Raw genomic sequence first — 27621 nt, forward strand, 5'->3', positions numbered from 1 at the left:
CGTCCAGTTTGGAGGGAATATATGTACAGCTGAACATGAAGCAGCTTTGATCCAGAGGATGGATGCAAAGCAAGAAAGACAAAAGCAGTGTGCTGTAATCCTGGACTCTAACTCAGACAACACATGGATCTGTGAAATCTGTGTTGCTCTTAAATTGGATTTGTCAGCTGCCGTGGGCAACAGGGGGATCCCTCCAGCTCCCCGCCTACCACAGCAGCAGGGTGATGTGGTACAAATGTATATTTTAACAAGGGTCTTCACCAAAGTTGTCGCTGTAGTTGCATACCAACAGTACTTGCAGATAGAATGAGATAATATAACTGTTCATTCGCTTCTCATTTCATCAGAAATGCTCTTCCAGAACTTTATACAAAGAAGAGATACCAGCAATTGGCAAAGAAACATATTAAATGACACTTTGCTGGCAGTTATACTTTGTTTCTGAAAAATGTTAGCATAAGACAGTGTTCACTGTGTGTAATTTAAAGTTAGGGGTGGAGTGACTGTGATGCTGGCAGACCAGGTGTCAGCTATTGCCAAGGCACAGCTGGAATCCAGACCAGCTCACCTGTATGTTGATATTGTTCAAATAGCCGTTGAATTTGTAAAGATGCGTTTTAGTGTTTAGACTTTATAAAATGCTTGTAAGTTGCTGTATGCATTAATCTTACTTATGTCTGTATCCCATGTTATAAGGAATAATGTAGGTTTTACTTTATAACTGTAAAAAGGCCTGCTCTGAACTTGTGAACTCAGGCAGGAGGAGTGATTCCCTCACTCAGCAAAGAGGACTATCAGAACTAAGTGGGCCATTGTGAAGCATCACTATACAAAGACTTTGCTCATTGTCCCTACACAAGCTATATGCATAAGTGCTTGTCAAGAGGGAAATAAAGATAGCTGACATGAATATTTTTCATCTCTTTGCTGTTGGACTCTCGCAGGGCTGGAGCCAGGAAAAAAGAGCAGATCCCCAGCGTCAACCTGGGTTAGCCCTAAAAGACATTCAGAGCTGACAGACTACTATCGCTCTGTCACCTTTTGGAACCACAGATTGTAACTTATTTGTGTGTGTGCATGTGTGTGTGTGTGTATATATATATATATATATATATATATATATATATATAAAATATTGCCTGCTTTAACCTGTAAATAATTCATTTATTTTTCCTAGTTAATAAATCCTTAGATTTCACACCAAAGACAACATTTGTAGCTAATCTTATAGTAAGCTAACTAAGGTACACATTGACGGGAGGTAAGTAACTGGTCTTTTGGGTCTGAGAGCACTATTTTTTAATATTTTGTGATCTTTGTTGTAAGTGACCATTTATCACTAAGTCCAGCTTGCCCAAGTGACAAGATAGACTTATGTGCCCAAGGGGGACAGTCTGTGACTCCATGGTCAGACTGTTAAAGTACTTCAGGAATTCACATTTGTTACTAGATTGCTGAAATATAACAACAGAACATACCCCCACTTTTTGGTGTCTAGACAGCATGACAGTGACAATGTAGTGAGAGTGTGGGAATTTTTTGTTTTTTGCCATTTAATATAATCCAGTCCACTCCTAAAGTAAAATGTGTATATATAATGAGCTGAGTCATCCCTGACGAAGATAATATAATTATATCCAGGGAGGGATAAACTGCATCACTGGCATGGAAATCGTCATGACCTTCCTTGCATTTTGGTGGCAACAGAATTTTAACAAGGAGCTCCTGTAAGGCCCAGACAACCCCCTACAGCACAGTACTGAATGTCAACTCAAAGAGGCATCTCTGGTATATTTTGACATCAAACAGCCTAATAAATTTAATATAAAATAAGTCATACAAGTAAGTAAAGCTAATTGTGTCACAAGATTATGTGCCCTTTAGATGTTCATCTTGTCTATACAAACTGGCTGCAGATATCAGAGCATTATACCTGTACGTGTAAAATTAAATGCCCAAAATCCTAGTTAGCACAGAAGGAAGGTTGCCCAATGGTGCCTAGTGTCCTTCCAGAACGTGAAGAATGGCTAAACTTAAACCTCTGAACACCAGGAAAGGAAGAGTTAAAGTAATGCAAATATGAACCTCGGAAAAACAGGAAATGAAGTGTTAAGGTACATGCCATCTCCACAATGCAGCTTAAGCTCTGCCATCTGGAGCTGGCAATTGCCACTGGGAATGATTCAGTAAGGGGGCTGCCATAATAAGTAGACATGAGAAAGTTCTAAGGGTGTACTACTATTTGTATTGTAATCCACAGATTCAAATTTCAGCATTAATCTGTGCATACTCCAGCTGCCTTTACTGTTAGGTATAGCTTTATTGAATGGTGGGGGGGTCAGTTGGAGCAGCTTAGCACTGCTCTTACTGTGATATGACGAGGTACATGCATACTTTGAAGGATCAACTATACCTCATTTCATTAGGCTGTATTTGCAGTATGTGCATAAGGGTGTCCTCTTGCCATGAAGATTGTCAGCAGTCTTGTGACATGGTGGCCTCCAAGGCTTAGTGAGGGGTGGGTGAAGGCAATGTCTCAAAGGAAATCCTCAGGGTGAAGAAGTGGTAACATTTAGCAAGTCTGGGGCGGTTTGTGTGGAAAAGGCTCAGTATTTGAGAGTAGGGCAGGTATAGTCAGCTATGCCAGACCTAACCCTCAGCTTTGTCTTAGGAAAGAGAAATTTTTACACTTTGCCCTACAGCAGGGGTCGGCAGCCTTTCAGAAGTGGTGTGCCGAGTCTTCATTTATTCACTTCAAGGTTTCGCATGCCAGTAATACATTTTAACGTTTTTAGAAGGTCTCTTTCTATAAGTCTATAATATAACTAAACCATTGTTGTATGTAAAGTAAATAAGGTTTATAAATGTTTAAGAAGCTTCATTTAAAATTAAACTAAAATGCAGAGCCCCCGCTGACCAGGGGCCAGGACCCGGACAGTGTGAGTGCCACTGAAAATCAGCTTGCGTGCCATAGGTTGCTTACCCCTGTCCTACAGGGTTCACGTGGTTTGTTCCTAAAGTGTTCTGTAGTATCTGTAAGGGCAGAATGCTAGCATGTGCATTCAGGGTCAGTCAAGGCATTGTTCAGAGGGCAGAATTAAGGTTGTCGTGTGGGGGTGGGGGAGGGGTATACCTTTTACTTAGTAATCTGTCCTCAAAAGACCAGGAAATACAAAGGGACAAAGTGATAAACAATTCAAGGTTGTTGCTGGCATTCGTGGAGCAGCTTCAGATAGTGAAGTAATCATTCTGGGCCCAAGAAACAAGCACTGACTGGTGGGATTACATCGTAATGCAGGCTTGAGATGACTAGCAGTGGCTGCAGAAATTTCGGATGGGAAAGGCCACATTTCTGGATTTGGGTCCTGAGATCACCCCAGCCCTCCAGCACATGGACACCAGAATGAATGAGAGCGGCATTGATGGTTAAAAAGCCGGTGGCAGTTGCAGTGTTGAAGCTTAGTTGGAAATCATTTTGGAATTGGAAAATCCAGTGAGGCCCTTGTTATGCAAGCATGTAGGGTTATTAATCCTGCTACACAGGAGAGTGATTGATTGTCCTGCACATGGCAGATATTGCGGACTGATCTGCAGCTATGGGGTTCCCAAACTGTGGTGGGGTGATAGCATGCACATCCCTATTTTGGCCCCAGCCCATCTTACTACAGAAAGGGCTACATCAACAGAAGCAGCTAGTTTTCTTTGGTTATACAAGCACTGGTCAATCACCAGGCATACTTCACTGATATCAGTGTGGGCTGGTCAGGGAAGGAACATGATGCTCACATCTTTAAGGACACAGGAGTGTTTAGGAAGCTGCAAATAGAGAACATTTTTTCCCAACTTGCGGATTACCACTGGTGATGCTGAAGTGCCAATAATGATCTTGGGGGACTCAGCCTACACCTTGCTCATGAAGCTGTTCCCTGGCCACCTTGACAGAGCCAAGGAAAGATTCAACAACTGACTCAGCAGATGAGAATGACTGCTGAATGTGCTTTTGCAAATTAAAGGGATGCTGGTGGTGTTTACTCACTAGATTAGAGCTCAGTGAGAAAAAATATCCCAATGGTTATAGCTGCCTGCTGTATCCCACATAATATCTGTGAGGCAAAAGCAGAAAAGTTGCCACTGGGGTGGAGGTGGAACAGCTGTCTGCTGAGTTTGAACAGCCAGACACAAGGGCCATTAGAGTTCATTGCAGAGCTATGCGGCTGAGGGAGGCCTTAAAAGAGCACTTTAAAGGTCAGCCATAGTAATGTGCTGTGCTGGACAGTGATCTGCCTGGCCCTGAAATTTTGGGAGTTAAGAATTGTGTAGTGGTGTATATTTATGAATATCACACTGTCTTTTAATGAAACTATGAATTATGCAGTGCTTCCTATACATTCATAATTAGTACACTGTGTTTTTAACTGAACTAATGAGTTCTGTGGTGGTGTTGTATTACAAGTAAGGTGTGCTTTTGTAGCACTAGGCATTTTGTAGTATACATTATGGAGTAATAAAGATTATTTTGTTCCAAAATATAAAAATGTATTGCCCACCAAAACCAATGCAAAACAATAATATGCAATTAAAAACCAGTATAAACTTATAAAATCAATGAACAAAACTTGAAAAGTAGAACGGTACTGTCCATTTAAATCCATTTCTACCAAACGTACACCAGCCATGTCTCTCACAAATGGGTCTATTGAAGCTGTTGTTTTCCTAACTGTCCCCCAGTGTGGAGCAGTAGGGGTCAGGATGTGGTCTATGATGCAATGTGGAATATTGGGAGGTATAGGGAGCTGTTGAAATGGAGTTCTCCATTGACTGCAGAGGGAGGCAAGCTCACAACTGTTGGAACTGTTCGTCGACAAGAGTGCAGCACTTGGGTTTGCTGCCTGAGAAGCCCCATTCTGTCCTGGTGCATCTTCCTCTCCTTTTCCTGCTGGGACTTCTGTGCCTTTCTCTTCTCCACTTTTTCTTTCTCAAGGCTGTCGGCTCTAGTCATCTTCCAGGCCCCCTGTTCATGGTCTAGAGCAGCACTGTCTTGCAGGATCTCAGAGAACACATCCTCCCTACCACACCTACGTGTCCCTCCTTCTCTTCCACCTCCTTGCTGTTCACAGCAGGTTTCTGTCTGAGGCATCCATGGTGGTCTGCAGGGTGTTGGTGGGGTCTCCACCTGTGTTCCCTGTAAGCTGTGTGGTTGGGCAGCCACCCAGGAGAGATTCAAGTGCTGCCCAGTTGATTAGCAGAGTGTGCACATCTGGCAGTGTGTGTTCAGATGCCCCTACCCCCGCTGCTTTGCAATCATGTTGCCCGTCCTGCAGCTGCTTCCAGAATCCTCCTGCTGGCTGTGCAGAGTAGGGGGGAGGGAGAGAGAGGGTGCTGATGTCAGGGTGTCTCTGCCCCCCCGCCCCTGTATCCCGTCTCCGCAGAGCAGGGGTGAGGGGACAGCCTGGCTCAGGAGAACTCGGAGCTTCTGAGGTCTGAACGGTGAGTGAGTGAGTGCCTTTCTTAAAGAGACAGTGCATGGTTTCTGAGACTTCCCCAGCAGCTAGCTCTCACAGTCTCTGTCCGTCTCCCCTTATTCTACTCCCCCCTGCCCATGTACCCCATTTCTGAAGAGCGGGGGAGGGGAGACAGGGCTCAGGACAGCTTTCAATGAGTGCCTTAAAGAGACCGCATACGGCGTCTCTCAGAAACTTCCCCAGCAGTGCGCGCGCGCGCAAACACACACAGAGTCCGTCTCTCTCCCTCTCACACCAGGGTGGATAAAAATCAATTAAAAAAAATCGGATATTTTTTATTTAGATCAGATTTTTTTGATCAAATGCTGTTTGAGGAAAAAACCTATCGAAAGATAGTTTTAATTAAGACTCTTGGCCTCCCTGGCCTTACGGTATGCCTGCTGTAGTTCCTTTGCTCTCATGCAGCACCACCGCTGATCCCCATCGTACCCCTTTGTCTATATTCCCTGTGCAATCTTTTCATAGATGTCCACATTGCTATGCCTGGTCTGTAGCTGTTCCTGCACAGCCTCTTCTCCCCACAGGCCCAGGAGATCAACACCTCCTGCCTCTTTTAGGCAGGAACATATCTGGAATGTGTAGATGGCCTGGTGAGCTGCACACAACAAGGGAGAGCTGCTACGTGTGCTTGTCAAACTGGGCAATCAGGAAAAGGCATTTCAAAAATACATGGGCATTTTAAAAGGGTGGGTGTGCTTCCACCCTCCATGACCCCTGTCCAGTGGAGTTCACAATTGTGATCACTGGTCAGTGTCAGGCATTGTGGAACTGGAGGACTGTTAGGGTTCGGCGTGGATCCTGTGTAATCTGTCACACTGCCTCAGCCCTGGCTCAACACCATTCAGGGAGGTGGCGTCACTGCTGCTGTAACAGGGCGCTTACATTGGCAGGAGACAAATCTGAGCGTGGACACAGGCATAACTAGGTCACTGTACGGCAACTCAGGCCAGCCTAACTTTGTAGCATAGACCAGGCCTCAGATTGTCTACTGTTTGGGGCAGGGACCTTGCCTTATGAGATTTCTGAGAGGCATTTAGCACACTTTTGGATGCTATAAAACGAACAACATCAGAAGCAACTTTCTTAAAGTTTTTTAATGAATTGATGTGCATTTATATGTATCAACACTTTTTAATCTCTTAAAGTAGTTTTTAAGTAAGCCTCTGAAAGGTCAAAACATTTTACAATCGTGTTAATGTATTTCGCTTTCACCACTATCGGTGTTACGTTACTTGCTACTAAAGGAAAGAACTGTGCTGTATACACCTCACAAATTTTTATAATACTTTTCCTTTTGTGAAATGGGCATCTATACAGCTTACAAAAAGCTCAAGACAAGCAACAGCAAATGTATTATTACCTTACAAGATGTAAGTTTGTTGCAAGAATGTCTATACCAAACTCTAACTGAATTCAATCTTATTGGCACTGCTAAATATTGCTCACTGTAAAGAATCTCTTACCGGATCTAAATTCTTAAAAAGAAGAATGTCCTTGCAAGCCTCTTGCAATCTGTTTCGCTGATCATCTGTTTTGGGGTAAATAATCTGAAAGAGATAATAGAAACTCCTGGTTTAATTTTCTTTTCTCCATGCAGAACCTTAAAAATGATCATCATAAAAGAGCACATAGCTGAAACTCTGAACTAAACCTGCTAAGAAAGTTTACATAACAGTATAACACCCTTGGCAGCATTCTTCTCTCAAAACCCTAAAGACTTGGGGACATACTCAATAAAGACATTACATCACAGCAGTGGTTAATTTGTAAGGAAAGAGGTGCCAAGGCTCAAGCAATTTTTTACGTTCATAACTGATGCACCAAGCCCAAAGGTGCCAGAAGTATGAACTGCCAAGCCTAGGGGTGCCAGGGCTCAGCCCTGACAAACCCTGGCACAAATTAAGCACTGCACCAGAGTATTAGGGAGAGCAGCACTAATCTGTTTGTGCTTATCCAGCCACTATACCACTAACATCCAATTCATTTTTGCAAACCCTTGAGAGTTCAAATTTTGTTATCTAAAACAACTTATTATTGTTCTCAGTTTATGTTTCAAACATATTGGTGTGATATGTAACACCAAAGTCACGTGTCCCATTCAAAATGTCTTTTATTTCCCATATCATTTTCCAACACTTTGTACATCATATCTGGGTTAATTACATCAAAATTTTCACACAGTAAATAACAAACTTCATAGCATCCAAGTGAGGTACAGATGTCCTAAATTAGAAAAGACTGACCCATCCCACTTTAGTAACGTGATTGGCAACCAAATTGTTTGTTTTGTTCACAGTCTTAAGAAGGTGTAATGAAGCATCATAGCTATAACACCATATGTAAGGGATCACTTTTAAATTACTTTTAAAATATTGCAATCAACTGAAATGAGGCACAGCTTTAAAAATTGCATCAAAATTATACTTGCACTACTTTATCCTCAAAGTTAATGTACTACCTTTGAAGGGGTGACATACTGAGTTGTTAAAAATATTAGTTTTGTTAATCCAAACAAATTACTATTGCATTTCTAAATTTAGAAAATATCTATGCAATTTTATCTTTTTCCCCCTGGGAAGATATTGATACTGCTGCAAAATTATAAGGACATTAACTGACAATTTAAGAGCACAGGGCCCTTTGGGCACATATATCATTGAACAAGAAAGGTCTCATCAAAAGACTAGGTATCACAGGGGACATCACTCAAAACATTTTTTAATATTTTAAAAATTGGGCTCTACATAGGGACCTAGTATAGAAATTAAAGGGATGACAGTTCTTTGGAACAAAGTCTCATACACTGTCACAGAATAATTACATTGGATCCATAACTACTATCATCAGTGACTTTTTTTTTTTTTTTTTTTTTATTTCTAATGTCTGAAAACTGAGAGGTAAGCATTTCACCCATTGAGTTACATACCCTTGACTCTGTGTCATCCTCTTCTTCATCAGGATTGTAAGCTTCTGCACATACTAAAACAAAAATGAAGAGTTTAAGCTGTTTCTCAAAAGGCAACATATTGTATAAGCATCTACAGAAATAATAATAGGAAGCATACCACGTGCAATACTGAATTGTAGTAACTGATAATTTCTCTCTCTTCTTTTCTTTTCTTTTTTTTTTCCATGAAGCATATTATTGTTGTTAAATATTTATATTACACTAGCATCCAGAGATCCAAACTAGCTGTGGCGCTCCACTGTGCTAGGCACCCTACAATGTCCATTTTATAAAACGTTACAGTTTCAATAATTTAACAAGCCTGATACAACTTTCTATGGAATCAATGGAAAGCCTCCTGCTGATTTTACTAGAGTTGGATTAGGTCCAAAGTAAGTGGAAATATGCCCATAAAAAGGAAACATTAAATCTGTTGAACAACTACAGTACTGTATTTCTAAATAAACAAAATATTCTTATAAACAGTATTATGGTAGCTGTCGTATTTTAGTGATGACTGAGTCAGGTTTTAGGGTAATCTATTTACTTAAAAATAACTCAAAGTAAACAGTACTGATATGCTATAACTCTAGCATGGCTGTATGCTCTGTCTCATGCTCTGCAACTGGTTTCTGTCTGTTTGTGTGAGAGACAGAGAGTGTCAAGAGGAAGCATAGTGCAGTACTGCATAGTGTCTTGCAGCATGTATAAACACAATAGACTCCCTGCGAAAGTATAGCACATTTCCCATTTCCCCCCCACACCTCCAATTCTCTACACTAACAGATTCTAACAAAAACATTTTTTTAACTTGTTATCTTTTATGTTATCACAGTATCAACAGGTCTCAGTCAGTCTTGTCAGACGTTTTAACAGCCTCCTAGATCTATTGAGAAGAAAATTGAATTTAGGCTTATCTGTCTTAAATCTTTTAGTCTCTTCACACAAGTGGAAGCTGGATCAATCCATTAAGGTATTTTTGTCCTTTTAGTGTATCTGTTCTCCCTTCACTCTTCCTTGATATATGTTCATTCTCACTCTGTCTCATTCTTAGGTCATTAGCAGATTCCTTCAAAAAATGGTTTCCATTTTCTATCATAACTGGATACTGATGATGTTACGTTTCTTTAATCACTGTAGTTTGTTCTGGCCAATGCAGAATCTATGGTATACTAATTGATAAAGGCCTAGTTCTTCTGTTATAATTTTGATCGATCAATCTTTTTGCCAGGACTAGAGTTATCTGTCATTCCTTTGGTTAGGTCTTATGTCTTGTAATTGAGTATGTATATGTTTATTTTATAACTGTTCAGCCAGTGGTTTTCAACATTGCAGAAGCATTGCTCTGTAGTTGAATGGCACGAAATGTGCAATTTCTTTTCCATCAATTGCTTATTGGAGCTACTACTTCACTCTATAGACTCCACAATCTACTAATTCATTTGCTTGTGGGTATTTCAAGACAAGATATCATATGTTATCGATATCACAAGATATCACCATAATAGAGACTCAACTTAAATGTATACCCCAAATTAAAAAACACAGTAAAAGAACTAAAAAAGAGCCACCGTGGCTTAACAACCATGTAAAAGAAGCAGTGAGAGATGAAAAAGGCATATTTTAAAAAGTGGAAGTCCAATCCTAGTGAAGTAAATAGAAAGGAGCATAAACACTGCTAAATTAAATGTAAAAATGTAATAAAAAAAGCCAAAAAGGAGTTTGAAGAACAGCTAGCCAAAAACTCAAAAGGTAATAACAATGTTTTTTAAGTACATCAGAAGCAGGAAGCCTGCTAAACTACCAGTGGGGCCCTGGACGATCGAGGTACAAAAGGAGCACTTAAAGACGATAAAGTCATCGCAGAGAAACTAAACGAATTCTTTGCTTCAGCCTTCACGGCTGAGGATGTTAAGGAGATTCCCAAACCTGAGCTATCTTTTGTAGGTGACAAATCTGAGGAATTGTCACAGATTGAAGTGTCACAAGAGGAGGTTTTGGAATTAATTGATAAACTTAACAGTAACAAGTCACCGGGACCAGATGGCATTCACCCAAGAGTTCTGAAAGAACTCAAATGTGAAATTGCGGGACTATTAACTATGGTTTATAACCTATCCTTTAAATCAGCTTCTGTACCCAATGACTGGAAGATAGCTAATGTAACGCCAATATTTAAGAAGGGCTCTAGAGGTGATCCTGGCAATTACAGACTAGTAAGTCTAACGTCAGTACCGGGCAAATTAGTTGAAACAACAGTAAAGAATAAAATTGTCAGACACATAGAACAACATAAATTGTTGGGCAAAAGTCAACATGGTTTCTGTAAAGGGAGATCATGTCTTACTAATCTATTAAGAGTTCTTTGAGGGGATCAACAAACATGTGGACAAGGGGGATCCAGTGGATATAGTGTACGTAGATTTCCAGAAAGCCTTTGACAAGGTCCCTCACCAAAGGCTTTTATGTAAATTAAGTTGTCATAGGATAAAAGGGAAGATCCTTTCATGGATTGAGAACTGGTTAAAAGACAGGAACAAAGGGTAGGAATAAATGGTAAATTTTCAGAATGGAGAGGGTTAACTAGTGGTGTTCCCCAAGGGTCAGTCCTAGGACCAATCCTATTCAAAAATTATCTGGAGAAAGGGGTAAACAGTGAGGTGGAAAAGTTTGCAGATGATACTACACTGCTCAAGGTAGTTAAGACCAAAGCAGACTGTGAAGGACTTTAAAAGGGCAACAAAATGGCAAATGAAATTTAATGTGTCCAGATTTGTGTCCATTTATTTTTTTGCATAGAGACTGTCCGGTTTGGCCAATGTACATGGCAGAGGGGCATTGCTGGCACATGAATGGCATATATCACATTGGTAGATGTGCAGGTGAACGAGCCCCTGATGGCATGGCTAATGTGATTAGGTCCTATGATGGTGTCACTTGAATAAATATGTGGACAGAGTTGGAATCGGGCTTTGTTGCAAGGATAGGTTCCTGGGTTAGTGATTTTGTTGTGTGGTTGCTGGAGAGTATTTGCTTCAGGTTGGGGGGCTATCTATAAGCGAGGACTGGTCTGTCTCCCAAGATCTGTGAGAGTGAGGGATCATTTTTCAGGATAGGTTGTAAATCTTTGATGATGCGCTGGAGAGGTTTTAGTTGGGGGCTGAAGGTGACAGCTAGTGATGTTCTGTTATTTCCTTTGTTCGGCCTGTCCTGTAGTAGGTGACTTCTGTGTACTCTTCTGGCTCTGTCAATCTGTTTTTTCACTTCAGCAGGTGGGTATTATAGTTTTAAGAATGGTTGATAGAGATCTTGTAGGTGTTTGTCTTTGTCTGAGGGGTTGAAGCAAATGCAGTTGTATCTTAGAGCTTGGCTGTAGACAATGAATTGTGTGGTGTACCAGAAGAGTACCCAGAAGTCACTCTGAAATCTGTCAATTTATTTACTGATTCTAGACATTTTGATACACTAATTAGTTACAATAAATTAATTGCACAGGAAAGTCTCAAAATCATATCTTCATTATGAAATAAAAACTGTAACAGTAACCATTAAACCATATTTCACACTTCCAGAAACTCATTAGTGTAATGGAATCACTCATTTTCTTGTAACAAGTGACTAACAATAAATAACTCTAAGATAAAGCTTGAGTAGTGCTATGTAACATGTATTTAAGGCAGCAACATTACCATATAAAAGGTTCCAACTGATTACTGGTGTATAACAGCACTAAGTGATCCAAGACTCCTCACAGAAGATAGTGTGTGTATACACACCATAGGCAGTGGCCTTGAAATGCAGTTGTAGTCAGAAAGAACAGCAAACAACACCTTCTTATTCAACAGATTGGCTCCCTCGGTACTTTTGGCTCAATTTACTGCGAAAAGTATTTTTTTTTCTTTTTTTGTTCTGAAATACACAACTAGCAGTATACATTTTGCTTTCTCTCAACAGGACAAGCAGATATTCATTCCATAACAAAATTATAATTTAATTAACACTTGCAGAATTATACATCAGTCTTATTAATTGCCCCATCACAGTATACTAGGGGCTTGTCTACACTGGGACGCAAAATCAGCACCACTGCGATCAATGTAGCAGCGTCAATTTGGCAGGTCTGGTAAAGACATGATAAGTCTATGGCAGAGCACTTTCCTGTCGACTTCAGTACTCCATCTCTCCAAGAGGCAGACGCTAAGTCGACGGGACAGCGTCTCCCATCGACATAGCAGAGTGTAGATACTGCTTTAAGTCAATGTAACTAATATATCACTCGGGGGGGGGGTATGATTTTTTCATATGCAGCCCACAATGTCTAATAAGTTGAGAATCACTGACTTCTATACTATTATTCCTGGGGGAATTCTGCACCACTGTATATGTGCAGAATTCATGTGACACACAGAATTTTTTTTTCCAGCAGACAATACATTCTGCCAAAAAGGTGCTACAGTTATGTTTTTCACCCACCCGGGGCTGCTGTGATGTCACAACAGAGCAGTTGCTCCCAGGCAGGACAGACCAGCTGCGGATAGGGAAGAGAAAGAGGCTGCCTTCCTCACAGTGCGGCCAGGTCAGGAGGAATGGGATGGGAGGGGGAATGGACAGCGTGGGGCACATGGGGCTGCTGGGGGGCAGGGTTACAGACTGGGATTCAGAAAGACTAGTGGGGGAACAGACTGGGGCAGGGGCTGAATGGGAGCGGGAGTGCAGGGACATATGGGGATGGGGAGAAAAGAGGTGGCTGAGTGGGGGTACAGGGACACATGGGAATGGGGCAGATGTGTCTGACTGAATGAGAAGCTAGGGGTCAGCTAGGGTCTGCATGGGGGAGGCTCCCTAACAATCTCTCCCTATTCAAAAAAATCCCTGTTCCATACTTCTCCCACCACCAACCAACAGTCCTCCAAATTCACTCCCAGGCTCCTTCCCAGCAATGACTTCCCTCTCCCTCGGCTACTCCATTACCCCTGACTCCCCCAAGTCTTTGCACTGCTTCTGAAGGGTGTGGTAAATAAGTTTCTATATTGTAGTTTAAATGAATTAGTACGCAGAATTCTGTATAATATGCCTAGTAAAGAGTCTATTTGTCAAAAAAAAATTCCTGAATCTTTTCCATTGTCTGTATTGTTACAGACATAGTTGCTGACAGGTATTTTGAAATAAATTACCAAAATAATTGAAACTGGTCTGATTATATTGTGGTGTTTTGACAAATAAAATATCCAGAATTTTAAAACATTGTGCTCAGAATTTTTAATTTTTTGGCGCAGAATTCCCCCAGCGGTAATACTATATACCATAAAATGGTTGCAATGATTGAAAGCCAAAAAGTACTAAAATATTGACAGATGATTTTTTCTGAACTATCACATGGGTGTCAAAAGCTTTGGTGGCGCAATAAGATTGCCAGTGATGGACATACAACCAGGCCACCTTCAGATCGCACAAGGTAGTGCTTGATTTGCAAGTAGGTCATGTCTCTTTGGGATTTGCCACGATGATTTAATGAACAATGTAAACATTCATAAACTATTCAGATAATTTCCACTATATTTAATGACCAAATATATTATAATAAATAGAACAGAAAACTAATCTAACCACTTACTACAAAACTACTACAGCCAAAATTTTCAAACCTAAGTAAGAGTGATCTGATTTTCAGAGGAGCTAAGCACCCACAATTGCCTCAAGAGGGAGTTAGTTGTGGATATTTCCATTGCTGACAAGGATGTCAGGAGTGAAGAGAGTGAGAAAATGGTAAATATTATTACATTAAAGAGGAAGCAGAAATTGATATTCACATTAATAACCAAAGCAACCATGTGTTTTTCTGTTGCACCTATCCTTACTTCCCCTTAATCCCACCAGTGCTTCCTATCATTTCTACTCATGTCATGTCTTAACCTAGACTGTAAAATATCTGGAGTGTAGCACATTGTTTTTTGTCGTTAAACCAGATATACTTTGTGTGTGTGTGTACATATGCTGTATCCACATAGAACAACAGGATTTAATGAGAGACTGGATATAGGGGACGTGATAGAACAGGCATGGCCAAACCATGGCTTGTGAACTGCATGCAACTCTTTTTTTGCAGTTAAAGTGCAGTCCACAGAACCCCCCACGCTCCCCCCTTTTCCGCCTACCAGACTGGGGCTGGAAGGGGTGGGGGCGGGAGATTCAGGTGTCTGACCTGCAGCAGGGTGGTGGGACTAAGGGTTTTAGCCCCATGGAGCAGGGGTGTGGAGGCAGAAGCCCTGCACCCGGTAGGTGCCACCCTTCAGGGCAGAAGCCCCATGCCCCAGCAGGCACTGCCCCGTAGGGAAGGTTGTGCGTGTCTTGCAATTCTTGAACATTTGAAGATTATTGTATGCTGCTGGTACGGTCAGTAAGTTTGGCCACCCTTGTGACAGAAGATTCTAGCCCACAAAAGCTTATGCCCAAAGAAGATTAAAAGATTATACTGAGTTTACAAGCCTGACAGACAGTAAGGACAGTGAATTTAAGAGAAAGAAAAAGAGGTGGAGGTCAAGTAGTTGAAGATAAAACATTTGTTTTTGGAGAGAACATGTGTGAGATCATGGCAAGACAATCAAGAGATGTCAGAGGCAGTAAGATGGAAGACAGGCTACCTGGAACTAAAGTAAATTTGGGAATTATTCGCATAAAAGGAACAGCTAGAACTAAGAGCATATGAAGTCATCAAGAACATGTAGAGGTAGAAGAGATCAAGAAAGAACCTTACAGGGTTCTGACAAGCAGGGGGAGAGAACAGGCAGATGATCCAGTAAAGATGCTAAATGAAGGAGCAGTCAGCAAGGTAGGAGAAAGTACAGGAGTCACAGAAGTCAGGAAAAAAAAGACAATAGCTAACAGTAGAACTAAGTCAGCAAACAGGTCAACAATTAGGATAGACAAGTGCCATTTTAACTTATCTAGAAGGATTTTCAAGACAAAAGGGAAACAGCAGTTAGGGAGGCTAGAGGGATAGAAAGAAATTGAGTTTTTTGTTGTTTTTTTAAAAATCCGACACAAGTGCATGCTTGAAAGCTGAGGGAAGTAGTCAAAGGACAGAAAGCGGCTGAAGGTAGCAGCCAAGGATGACAGGAGATGAAAAGTGATGAGTTCAAGGGAACAGAGATCAGATGCAGATGATAAAAGGAGGCCTCGTAGTCAGAGACCAATGTGAAGAATGAGCAAGGTGGAAAATGGGAAGGAAGGAGATAACGAGAGAACTTGCCAACTATTGTCAAGTTTTGTTTTTGTGGCAAGAGAGGGTTAAGGCGGCAGGGGCTGTGTAAGAAGTTTGAGAGATAACTGAAGGTGGTCTTAGCAAGGAAGCCTGCAATGAATTTGGAGCTGCTCTGTAATATTTATGAATAATGTATGTTGGCCTGGTTATTGGGATGATGTTTTCTGCATGAGTATTTTGTTTTAAGCATTTCTCATCAAGGGTCTATCAGACAGGAAGGAGAAGATAGCTCAAGATGGCCACCCATCAGTTGCCACTTCAAAGTTGTTTTGGACAACCCCAGAACTATTGGCTATCACAACTCCGGCTCAGTCTCCTACCAGCCTGCTTAAATGTTTTGACCAGGTAAAGACAAAAGCCAACCAACACTTGAATAAGCCTAATTCAAAACAAAGAAGATGGATTTACAAGCACACTCTCTTGTCGTTACGGGGAGAAGCAGACTGAAAAAGATAGTCAGACACAGGTATCCATGGGGAGCATCTCAAGAAGATAGGCCTCCCTAGGTTGCCATTATGGGAAGGGAGAACGTTATGTAAGACAGATATGTTCAGGCAGTTTGTTGTTTTAAAATAATTCTTTAATGCTTTGTTCAGACTACTAAATAAAATACTCTGATTTAAGAAGGCTGTTGATCACTATATCACTGGTTACAGGTTCCTGAAAAGAAGAAATGCAGGTCCTTCAAAATCCAGTCAGACCCTCAGGGACACAAGCAGTTGGTATTGTGACAAAGTCAGGCCGGATGGCTGCAAGGGGGTCCTGGAAGGCCGATATATTAGCCCTAGAATGTTAAAGGCCCTTTTTCCTACAAGCTGAGAAGGGGTTACCTCAGGTCAATTACAGACAGCTGAATCCATTTAAGGGCTGCCTGAGGCCTTTAAAAATCCCCTCCTCTGGGGACAGCAAGGGAGAGAGAGAGAAAAAGATGAGCTGCTGCCGCCAGGCTAGTGGCAACAGGGAAATAAACTGCTCCAGGGTGAGACACTATGTTCCTTCCCATAGGGAAGACAGCCAAAACTGAGTGCCTGCTAGGGGAAGGACTGACACCCAAGGGCAACCAACAGGACGACATCTTGTCCCAGTGAGGGGGGCAGCGAAAGGTACCCTGCCCCCTGGGGTTTTGTTTGAGACTGTTTCCTTTTTTTTGTTTGGTGTGGGATCACCCTCAGGCCTACCCTGAAAATACAACCAAGGGAGCACAGAAGGGGGAAGGCAAACCCTTCCTGAGTGGAGCTGATTACCCCAGGCCCACCATCGCCTTGGGGGGAAGCACTAAGGCTGGTGAGAGATAAGAGGTGCCTTGCCACAGTATATACAAGGTACAGTAGCTAGGTCCCAGTCTAAGAGGGGAAGTCTTGTGTGATTCCACCCTGTGACAGATAAGGAGCTAACACCTATGGGCCTACACTCACAAAAGCAGAAAGGAGGCAAGGTGCAGCTAGCCATGTAACCATGACAAACCCATTAACAATAAAAGGAATAATATGTGTACACTTCTTCTGAATAGAATGGAACCTCTTATTTGGGGAGGAAGAAGGATGAAAAAAGAGTACATTTATAAGAAATCTTGCAATGCATGGTTACTTATATTGTAAGTGGCTCAGCAAGACCTTTAGTTAAATTTGCCTAATACTTTTCATTATAATAGTAATTTGCTTTAATTTACTTAAAACTTGATTAAATTGTGGGCATTTTTTCAGACAGTAATTTTTTTTGTGTATTGTACCTTAAATTGTTTACAATTAGCTTTGCACTGGTATTTTTGGCCCTTCTATGTCTCCTACTGCTCCACAATAATTTCTCTGCTCAATTGAGCAACAACATTGATAGATTCCAGACAGTGTAATCCATGTTTTCCTCACATGGGAGGATGGAAACCATTATTCAGAGCAGGAATTCCGAACCTGTTTTATATCACAACACCATTCCTATATACCTAGGACTAAGAAACATGCAAAAGGAGAGGGTCACAACACTGAAGTTCAGTAATCTTGAAATACAGCAGCAAGGATAGAGGAGTATAAGTGAGTGGTAGACACCACTGATTTGGTTGACAGTGTATGCTCTCTACACACATGCACCTCATACATCATTTGAAAGCTTCTTGTGTCTATTTTAACAATGAAGTATGATGTGGAGCTATCAAATGGCTCCATTACCACAGAAAAAGTGATAAACAATGACACCATCAACACATGAAGATAACCCACTTTGAAATATTTGCATTTGTTTCTATTAGCTTAATGACTATGTATTATTTCAAGACATAAAATTGGATCTCTTTGTGGATTTCTCAAACCATCACATCAACAATCTAAAGGGTAAAAAAATAAAATAAAAAAATCTAATAAGAAATTTGTACTAGTATCACTGAAATGTAATAGTGCTCATGACATCTCTAGTCAACGCCATTATCATCATTTTGTTCATCATTATGATCTCTGTCACGAGTGCATGGGTTACCAGAGTCTTCATTGCTTTAGCACATACACAGTTCTATGCAGGGAAGATTATTCTGACTATAGACACAGCTGATTGTGCAGTGACCCCTACTGTTACATGCACAAATAAGGTCTTGCAGAAATTCAGGTGCCATTGGGCCCTTGAAGAATACAGGAATTAGTTCACTGTTCTCATTTTTCATCCATATTGCAATGGTGATCGAATATCTGGTTTACCTGTGTGTGAAGATATCCAAATCTTTGTTTGCCAAGATGCTCTTCTGACTTGCTCTTCAAACTGTCTTCACATGGTGGGAGTTCAGTCAGTGATGTGTCCTTTTTAATGGCTAGATTGAGGTGCAACAAGTCAGGTCTCTGTGGGTCTCCTTTTCTTTCTTGCCCTGGTCATACAGCATTGCTACCAACTTTCTTGCTGCAGAAATTGTGGCTTGACCTTCATGCTCTCCCAATTTGGCAAGATCTCTGAAGCAGTTATCTAATGTGTTCCATTTTTGGAAAGTAGTGAACAGCAAGGACCAAAACATCTATATCAGGTGTCCTAATTACTATGGTTCCTTTGACACCAAAAGCCATACTGGCACATAAAGCACACAGAAGCTTCCTTCTGTCTGATTCCTCCTGAGTACTGTGAAGTCTTGGGCTTCTTCAACACCTTTACTGTTTATGGACCTCACCACCGGAAAAGCCTCCAGCAAGGACTGTTTGTGTTGTGTGTATTCTTACACTCTCAGGTGCATCCATGTATTCACAGAGGAATTTTAGAAGTGACTTGTTAGATGCCATGTTCAGAAACTTTTTGCATTGAGGCAACAGGGCAACCACCAATCACCTGGTATTTCTTGCATCCAATCTTAAATCCTTTCCAGCCCTGTCTTGTTACAAGTTTTCCCAGAGCTACTCTTGTCATATCTATCAAAGATTTTGATAATAGGATTAGCTTTGTCAAATCCTCTTAAGACCTGCCTCAGTATTCAGCAGCCAATTCATCAAAGGTATGGAATTTGTCTTCAGCCATCATTTATATGACAGTCATGGCATCTCTGACGTACACTGTGGTTTCTTTGTTGCATGCTCTTAGTTCATGGATTCTTTCAGATTGAGATTCCAGCTGATGCTCTAGTTCAAATTTGTCTGTTCTTCTGATTGGTCCTATTGGGTGACTAAGAACTGTTGCCATTGAAAGATCATTTCATCTTACTAAGGACAGGGCTCTGCAAAAAACAATTTCTGGACTGATAGCTGCTATAGCTGATTTGTCCCTCCCTTGCCAAACTTAAATTTGGTCTTACTGGTCATCATGTCAGCAAACGTTTTGATGCTAGATTTCTTGACTGGGCTGAAGAAGCTGTGTCCCACCAGAATCAAGTGCTTGTCTCATAAATCTCTCCATTTGTTCACCAACATCTGCTATTTTCAGAAGAGACTCTTATGCAACTTATGTTACATGCAGTCTAGTAGATATGTTAATAAGCACCTCTGCATGTGGTTCAGAGTCAGATGGGTTTGTCATATTGTTGATGATCTGGCTAGTAAAAGCTGTAACATACTCTTCATCCCTCTTCGGTGCAGAGGCAAGCATTTGTTTGTGGAGTTTGTCTTCACTACTTCTTGTTAACCCACCTCTTTCTCTCATAGCTTTTGCATATTTGAAATAAGAAGCTTTGTACTGTCATCCCTAACACTAATACTGACCTGTGCATAAGTGTCACTGAATTAAAATCTACTGTTACTGGTGCACAGCCTTCAGTGTGAGACTGATGTGATCAGCAAATTTCAGTTGAAAATATAGAAAAACTATTATCACTTGAAATGCTTTGACAATTAGGAATATGCAATGTGAAAACATTTCATGATAGTATTTTGCAAAACATTGATATTTGCCATTTTTGTCACATGCTAAGCAACTTCATTATTTCTGAAAAAAAGACTTGCCCATGTAAAACCAACAAAATTTTTTTAATATATTATCATTTGGTAGGTTTAGCCATCTGGTACCTTTTCACATTAAGGTGTACAAATTAACTTAAACAGTAAAAACTGTAGTCATAGTCATGTTGCAGTGTGTCTGGAACTGTGCAAAAAATGACTCTCATTTGGAGTACCATTGTTTCACCTTGCTTATAGGCTTATGGCACCGCTTGACAGCTCCACCTCATCTCTCATCTAAACACACATGAAATAAGTGATATATTATGTGGATATGTGCAGGGTATATGTAACCCCCAAAATATTACCCATTTTTGAGAATTGCTGCACACCTAGTATAAGTACAGTGGGAAAAAAAGGAATAATGTGGCTCCATAGAATACCAGAGAGATATAGAGATCAACCCTCACTAAAATAGGGGCATGGAAAGGGAATAGAATTTTTCTCCATTTACACATTTGTTGACAGTATCACTACAATTTTAGAATATTGATTTTTGGGCACCTTGGACACATTGGAACACCTCCAAACAGTCTTCAATGTCGAAGATCTGCCGACCATAAATTCTGTAAATAGGTCCCAACTAAAGAGGCAATTAAGACACGTAGCCAAAATTCATTCTGAGAAAAACATTTCCACCGGACATTTAGACAGGTTGATATCCAACATCTGTTTCCTCCACATTTCCAGAAAACCCATTTAGACTTTTTGCTGACACGATTTGCTTTATTTTTAACTGAAGGAATTTGATAACAATTGTGTTTTTTCTTAGTTAACTAATACATGTTATTTTACTCATCCCTAATCACAATATAAATTAACGTTATGAGAATGTTGGTAACACGTCTGAAGGTAAAATAATGTAAGTAACTCTTATTATAAAGACAGGTTTCAGAGTAGCAGCCGTGTTCGTCTGTATTCGCAAAAAGAAAAGGAGTACTTGTGGCATCTTAGAGACTAACAAATTTATTTGAGCACCAGCATCCGATGAAGTGAGTTGTAGCTCACGAAAGCTTATGCTCAAATAAATTTTAGTCTCTAAGGTGCCATAAGTACTCCTTTTCTTATTATAAACTAATTGGAATTTTGATAAACCAACTGGCTAATCTACCACATCAGGCATTAATCCGAACTACCCAATACAGGCAAACATATGACATGCTCACCCATTTCTGGAATGGCCTTTTAAGCCACCAACAAGCCAAGAGCTGGACCAGAAACAAATTGCAATCCTTCCAAGAGTATGGTCTATTCGCTAAATAGTCATGGAGACATTTACAATATTCAGGGCATCCACATGCCAATTTGATACCTGTTCTTCTCAAAGAGTGCAAGAAAAGAGAGAAATCCTAGGATCCCTATAACAGAAATTATCCACTCTTGTTTTGAGGGCAACCCACCCTAAAATATGCAAGAAACCAATACTCAATACTCAAGAGCTCACAAGCCACTGCCCAGTGTCTAACCACCCTTTTTAAAGCAAGCTAATTAAGAAACGAGGAAAATAAAGACTCAAACACCACCTGTTAAGTTGCCAGTACCCCGAATAAATTCCTCTCAGTAAGTCTTCAGGCCAGGGCACAGTACAGAGAGAGTACTTGTTGCGCTGATGAATTACCTCCTTCTATCCATAAACAAAGGAAGTACAGCCATACTCAACCTGCTAGACCTCTCCACTGCATTTGATATAGTTGATCATTAAGTATTCTTGTCCTGCCTCAAGAGCCTCCAGGAGAAATGTCCTGAACTGGTGTTAGCTCTTCCTCTCAGAACAGAGCTTGAGGGATGCTATGGGAAATTGTTCCTCCACCTCCAAATCTTGCAGAGTCCCACAATGCTCAATTCCCCTCTCCCATATTTTCCAGTCTCTACATGAAGTTGTAAGGAGGAGGCTGGTGAAACAACACCAAGTGAAATGCCAGCAATATGTAAGTGACAGACCGTTCTAAGGCTCTTTTTCACCAGTCATCAACAGCACCATCTCTCAGCTCCCTGTGTCTACTCAAAATCACCATGTGATTGAAGAGAAACTGGCTAAAGATTAACTGAGGAAAGACTGAAATGATGTCAGTAGGAAAAGGAGAGTACTTTAAAGAACATCATCTACTCCTCAGGGCATATAGCCTCAAGTTGTCAAGATAGTCTGCAGCCTTGTGGTCCTTTTGGACTTCCCAGTGCTACTGGGTGCCTAACAGATGAGGTGAAAAAGTACCCACTTCCATCTGAAACTGACCAAAGAGAGTGCACCCTCTCTTGTTGAGCAAAGACCTGGTCATTGTGATCCATGCACATGTATCTCTAGGCTTAATTATTGCAGCTCCCAACTAGTAATGAAGCCATACACCCTGGAAAAGATCAAACAGGTACAAAACATAGAAACATTTCTGTTTAGCAACACAAGTCACCACAAATACATCACTTCAGTGCTCCACTCTCTGCACCAGATCCTCATTGAATACAAAGCCCAATTCATGGTCTCTATCTGATATTCAAAGCCTCCAGGGGATTGCCCATTGATACTTGAAGGACTGCCTCTCCCTCCCATAAACATGACCTTCCAGGATGGCTACGTTTCTCCAGAACAATGAAACTATCAGCCAACAGGGGGAGGCAAATGAATGTGAGAGGCAGAACTTTCACAGGAACTGGACCTGGGCCATGGAACTCACTCACACAAAAGATATGAATAAACAGAGTCACCACTGTCAGAACACAAAACTCACTTATTCACCTCAGCTATCCCTCAGTGAATCCTTTACATACATATGCTCACACACACATGCATTTATTTAGAAATAAAACCACATATAAATGAATCCAATCATTTCTCCTACTGAATGGAAAGGAAGAATGAGATATAGTTGTTTCTATTTTTGAATACTGTATTTGGGAGGCATTGTAATAACTGCTCCTACAACTTTATTCCAATTGTAAGAAGTATATGAAAATTCGTAAGATGTTACAATAACTTAAAATAATAAACGTTGATGTAAAGTAGGTCAAGTTGCTTTCTGTAGTGAATTTATAAATAGGTGCCAAGAGCCAGACAGACAGACAGACAGACTAAATAACTCCAAACAAAAAAGGCCACATTCCTATGATTCCAGGACAATATTGAAATCTTGCTTGGCAAAAACACAAGATGCAGAACCAGAAATTAATTAATCAAACTGGTGTGTTGGATATTAGGTCTAATTGGTGGACAAAATAATGAGGGGATGGGCAATTCCACCCAGTGTTTGATACCATCTTGGGGCTTGTCTACACTTACCGGAAGATTGACACTGTGGTGATCGATGCATCAGTGGTCGATTTAGTGGGTCTAGTGAATACTCGCTAAATCGACCGCCGATAGCTCTCCTGTTGACTCCTGTATTCTACCTGATCGAGAACAGTAAGGGGAGTTGACCGGAGAGCGTCTCCCGTCAACATCACATAGTGTGGACCCTGTGGTAAATAGATCGAAGTTACGCTATCGCGTAACTCAAATTGTGTAGCTTAGATCGACTTTTCCCTTTAGTGTAGAGAAGGCCTAAGAGACTATCAAACAAAGTGGGGTTTTTTCCTTCTAAAACCTCTCTCCAGCTAAAGGAAAGGGAACATGAAATATTATTAAAATGTATTGCCTTTTTTTTAATTTAAATTGAATTTAGTGATTTTCTATTAAACTAATTGCCTACAAATGAAAGCCTTACTTAATACTTTACACTTCAAATGCTTTAACTTTTTCTTTCTTTTCTATTTCTTTAATAAAAGGTTAAAAGGATTTTAATGGTGTTTGCCATAGTATTAAGCAGGCTGAGGTCTCTGTATTCCAAACTCCGAACCTGGATTAACATTGTTTAAAGTTGGACAGTGGTTGGGTTATGTTAACACCTTTGGTCCATATCTTCCGTTTAAATTAATACAACAGAGAAACATTATGGTAAAGGGAGAGATCAGATAAATGACATTCATGTGATATCACATATATAACAGAAAAAAACCCTAAGGTCCTTTTTAATATTTAAATATACACAGACAGATAGCTTAAAGTAGCTACAAGCACCTTCTATTTCCTAGAGATTAATGACTGACTGAAACCATGCCTGACTGAAACCAGCAGGTCATTCTCCAGGAAAACTGACCTAGAACTCTAACAATAGAACATCCTTCTTTGTAGGGTAAAGGGTTTGGCCCTTTCGCCCTGAGGGAGGGAGTACCCTCATGTGTTCTTCAGCAACAACTAAAGAAACACAACTAAGCTTTGATGGAGTCACGTCCAGCCTTCTCAATGAGAGTTAGAGGTTCTCAAGGACAGAAACAAAGAGGAAATAAGATGGATATTCAAGGCTCCAAGAGCTGCTTGAAGGAACCCTAAGGAAAAGTCTCCCTCCAGGTATATCTTGCAATTCAATTATTAGTGCTGAAGTACAGCTTGCTTTTAATTTGCCTTCAGTTCCAAATACAATTCTGGAAATTTCAGGTTTAACAATTACATAATCATTCAATGTAAAAGTTACTAATACTGCAACACAGTGCTGTACAGTAACAAAAATGTTCCAGCTGAATGAGCCAGATTGTACTCAATGATGGATGTACTTGGTGCTAGATTTACATCTAAAAATTGTGCTAATCCTAAAGAATGTGAAAAAATAACACACTGCTAGTGTTAAACACAATAGCAGGATTGGAATATTGTGAACAGAAATTAATCTGAATATAAATGCTGTATATAGAACAACTACTTGTAAAATGTTTTTTTTCCACTCTCTCAGAAGTGTACTCTTCTTCAGGCAACTTGCCAAACTGTGAAAGGAAACTATATTTCAATTATAATAAAACTGCCTAAAATAAAAAGATCACTATATGTGAGAATAAAAAGACCCCTTCATATTTTCTGCACTTTCTTTCAGGAAAAGTTCAGGATAAAAGATTCACTATTATACCTTTGCCATGCAAAAAGATTAATGTCTTAACAGTAATTCTGTATGTTACATAAGAGAAATGTAATTCAGCAAAACTGCCAAAAAAGGAAGTTTGGCAAACTTCCAGATCATATAGCCAATTCCATCCAACAGTTTCAGCCAATTACGTGTTTACCAATAAACCACATATATTACTGAAGCAAAGCAAACTATTTTTATACATCTATTGAACACATTTAAAATCATCCAAGCACAATGCAAGAAAAAGAATAAAGCAGCTTTTTATCATGCAGAGAGGCTACGAAAGGAGATAAACTTAGTTGAAGGTTTTATAGCTCTTATTTGTTCTAGGTGCCTGAAGCTCCTCCAGAGAATTGTATTGTTTTCAAACCAAAAGTGAAAGTACAATCTGGAAGCATTTAAATGGGAAAAAAACTATGACTGTCCTCTCTCTGTTTTTCCTCTTCCCTTTCATATTATCTCCCTCTTCTTCCTTTTAATGTCCACTTTCCCTGGCTTAGGTCAAATGATTCAGGCCTCCTATTTCTTCTACCCACTAGAGGGCTATGTGTTAAAGAAGCAGAGGCTCGGGTCCATGTGTAAATATGTATTTCCAGTTGTCCACACAAATCAGGTAAAATGTTCAGAAGAATGGATAGTTAGATATAACAAATATTATCTACCTCAGAAGATGAAAGATTCACTCAATCCTGCCTAAACCTGTGATTGAGATCAAGAAAGGTTTGCTCATCTTGTGCAATAACAAACTGTAGTTCTTCGAGATGTGTATCCCTATGGGTGCTCCACTCTAGGTGTATTCTCGTCCCTGCACCTCAGATTGGAGATTTTTAGGTCCCGCATTTGTCCCACACATGCGCTCTCCCTGTCTCGCACTCTGCCTTGGTGCTATATAGCACTGTGCGGGTGAACTGTCCTCAGTTTCTTCTCTACCACAGAGCTCATTAATAAGAACTCCAAAGCAGATGAGAGCAGGGCAGGTAGAAGAGCACCCACAGGGACACACATCTTGAAGAACCACAGTTACTGCACAAGATGAGTAACCTTTTCTTCTTCTTCAAGTGGTGTCCTTATGGGTGCTCCACTCTAGTTAACTCTACAGCAGTATCCCCTAATGGAGGGGTGGGGCTTTGGAATCAAATCCAATATTGAAGATAATACAGTGCAGCTAAATATGGCATCAGATGCTGAGTTGTGAGTGTTGTTAGATGTTTGGCGCTGTGTGTGTGTTCTCCCTGTGTGCTGTCCCAGCTCTGTGCAGACACTAGGAACAGCTGACCTCAAATGAACCACCCAATGACCACAAGATCCGTTAAGGTACGAAGGCACCCGCCCAGGTTTATTGAAGACGCACGGTCCTAACTCTCCAGATTAATGTCTACAGTTAGACTAACACATTTATGCCCGTGACAATGGATGCAGCTCAGTGAGTGCTGGGACTTTCTGTTACCCCCCCTAGGCTAACCAAAGACATTCCCTCTGAGATACCCCTTTATACACCGATACAAACAAGTTACATATTGCCCCTCTGACATAGTTAGTTACTGCCCCCTGACGTAGGTTGTTACCACCCATTACCTTGTACATGTTGGTTCAATCAAAATATCTCTATCCATTACACTGTCATCCTGACCTTATCTTTAAGAGAGGCCATTGTGTTCCTGTCATATTTGGGGAGGTGTTTGTACCAGACTTGGCATTGGCGTGTTCTGGTATCATCCTCCTGGAATGTGTTTGTGTGAGTGTCCTGTGCCTAGACTTTCTTAGGAATGTGTGTGTTTTTGCAATACCAACCCTGTTCTTGCCAGGCTCTGTGAGCGTGTACACAGGTAGAGCCTGACTCCTGCTTACAGCCTGTCTCTTGCTGACATTGCTTTATATTAGCAAACTTTTGACCACTACTTTAACTAAGGCCTCAGGCCAGGCCTCTGATTCAAGAGCTTATGTCTCAGGCTCTCTTCCTACTACAGCGAGTGACTGCATAATGTTCAGCAAATGTATGAGCAGATGTTCAAGTTGCTGCTCTTTTTATTCTGTGATCTTGAGAAAGGTTATTAGAGTGGAGAGGGACCTCATGGAGTGAGTTCATACTCTAGAACGAGGTCGAAGGTCATAAGCACAATAGCAATAGGTAATGCAGTCTGATATCCATCTCTGCTTAGAGACTGGGTATCCCTTAAATTTGTCTGCAATGGAAAGAAATAGTCTGGGAGATTTTCTGAAGGGTTTAGTCCCATCCAGATAGAAGGCTAATTCTCTCCTGACATCAAGCGTGTGCACTGTTGCCTCCCTTTTGTCCCAGTGTGGTTTGGGTACAAAGGCTGGGAGGTGGATAAGCTGATTCATGAGGAAGTCTGAAGGTATTTTTGGTAGGAATTTTGGTTGTGGTCATAATGTAACCTTGTCTTTGAAAAAGATTGTAAAGGGGGGTATGCCATTAGAGCACCTCTCACTCTCCAAGCAGACGTGATGGGCACTAGGAATGCAGTTTTCACAGAGGGGTATAGAAGAGAGCAAGTGGCCATAAATTCAAAGGGAGGCCTTGTAAGGCACTTGAGGACAAGGTTGAGGTCCC

The 27621-nt window shown here is 40.7% G+C and overlaps 1 protein-coding gene across 2 annotated transcripts in view; it reads right to left on the bottom strand.

Moving 5' to 3' along the window:
* Positions 1-27621, bottom strand: part of PRKAR2B (protein kinase cAMP-dependent type II regulatory subunit beta) — a 147120-nt gene that overhangs the window by 35279 nt on the left and 84220 nt on the right. For both annotated transcript variants that reach the window (XM_073328473.1, XM_073328474.1), the window contains exons 3-4: positions 8449-8501; positions 6986-7069 (exon numbers count right to left, since the gene is read on the bottom strand). In XM_073328473.1, the coding sequence (XP_073184574.1) occupies positions 6986-7069; positions 8449-8501 (137 nt within the window). The remainder of the gene's footprint in view (positions 1-6985; positions 7070-8448; positions 8502-27621) is intronic.

This window comes from Lepidochelys kempii, chromosome 1, assembly GCF_965140265.1.
Source record: "Lepidochelys kempii isolate rLepKem1 chromosome 1, rLepKem1.hap2, whole genome shotgun sequence".
NCBI lineage: Eukaryota > Metazoa > Chordata > Testudines > Cheloniidae > Lepidochelys > Lepidochelys kempii.